This window comes from Apaloderma vittatum, unplaced genomic scaffold, assembly GCF_000703405.1.
Source record: "Apaloderma vittatum isolate BGI_N311 unplaced genomic scaffold, ASM70340v1 scaffold25202, whole genome shotgun sequence".
NCBI lineage: Eukaryota > Metazoa > Chordata > Aves > Trogoniformes > Trogonidae > Apaloderma > Apaloderma vittatum.
This window is the reverse complement of record NW_009704460.1, coordinates 341-1,823: the sequence shown is the minus strand read 5'-3', so window position 1 is coordinate 1,823 and position 1,483 is coordinate 341. Positions and strand designations below refer to the sequence as shown.

Below are 1,483 nucleotides of genomic sequence, written 5' to 3'. Positions count from 1 at the left end.
CCCCCTCCCCACACTCCCAACGCGGGCGTCCCCTCTGTGAAGGGCTCAGGTGCTCCTGGAAGAGCATCCCGGTGCCACTGAGACCTCTGGGCAGCGATGGGGGCAGGAGGTATCGAAGATGAGTGGAGGAGCTGGAGACCCCTCCCAGCTCGTGGGGTTTGTCCAAGCTGGGTTTTGCTTGCCGGGGTGCCAACGCCGTGGTGGCTCACCGCCAGCTCACCGAGATCCGCCCTCCAGCATTGCCCAGCTCAGCCGTCTCCTTTTTCTCCCACAGCTGCAGGAGGACGAGCTGCGGGACGCCGTCTTGCTGGTGTTTGCCAACAAGCAGGACATGCCCAACGCCATGGCGGTGAGCGAGCTGACCGACAAGCTGGGGCTGCAGACGCTGCGCAGCAGGACCGTGAGTCGCCGTCCCCAGCCCTGTGGGCACCAGGCTGGTGATCTGCCCAGCCCGACGCGCTTTTTCTCCTTTTCCCTCTGTTTTGCAGTGGTACGTGCAGGCAACGTGTGCGACCCAGGGCACGGGGCTCTACGACGGGCTGGACTGGCTCTCGCACGAGCTCTCCAAGCGCTAGCTGGGTCGGCGGGCGCTAGCGGGGGCGGCGGCACAGGGCCCAGACAAGCCGAGGATGTCTCTTCCAACTGCTATTTTGTTTGGTTTTCTTTGTTTTAAAATTTGGGTTTTTTTGGTGGGGAGGGAGGGTGCTTTTCCTTTCTCCCCAGCGTGGCCTCGTCTCCGTGTGTTTATCTGGTAGGACTTGAGCCTCAAGGACTCTCTTGGGCAGTTGCCTCCGCCCCAGCAGCGCTGCTACGTGCTGGCCGCCCTCCCCTCCTGCATGCGCCGTCTGCGAGAGCTTGTCCCGGGCCTGCCGGGGTGGCATGTCCCCAAAGTGTCCCCGCTCCTTGCCCGGAGCCGGATTGGGGCTGAGCAGGGCTGGGAGGCAGCCCTGCCGCTGTGGGACGGGAAGGATCCTCCTTTTTATCCTTCGATAAACTTTATAGTTCTCTTTTCTCTCTGGGAAAGGGCGAGGGGGGGCACGTGGCTGCGTAACGTGCTGTTGTATATCGAGTGATTAAACACCACCACTTTGTACCCAGCGCCCAGCGCGTCGCTGGCTGGCTCCGGGTGCCACCTCAGAACCTCGCTCCGTGACCTGCATCTCCCGCCAGCACCTTGGGAACGCGGGGGCCTGGTCCTTAATAAAACCCTGCGTGCGCTGTGCTGGGACGCAGAGGAGGCGGGCGGAGGCTCCACGGTGCGTTTGGCAAGCTCATTTCTTCATCTCCCGATGCCAGGAGGGGTCTGACCCATTTTAGAGCCACCCCAGGGTGCTGTTGGGGTGGTTGCTGCCTGCTGGCCCCCGGAGGGGCAAAACTCTGCAGGGTCAGCTCAGGCTGCATGCTGCAGGACTGCTAATTGGGTCTTAATTAGTGGGACTGGGCTAAACCCAGGGTTTGGCAGCCCGGCAGCGGCTCTGGCAGC

General features: G+C 62.7%; 1 protein-coding gene across 1 annotated transcript in view; it reads left to right on the top strand.

Annotated features, from left to right (window-relative positions):
• LOC104270638 (ADP-ribosylation factor 5) overlaps positions 1-575 on the top strand; it is a gene marked incomplete at its 5' end in the record, with an annotated part of 1,444 nt that extends 869 nt beyond the window's left edge. The window contains 2 exons of the mRNA XM_009865059.1: positions 275-400; positions 489-575. Coding sequence (XP_009863361.1) covers positions 275-400; positions 489-575 — 213 coding nt within the window. The remainder of the gene's footprint in view (positions 1-274; positions 401-488) is intronic.
• Between the last annotated feature and the right edge of the window lie 908 nt (positions 576-1,483).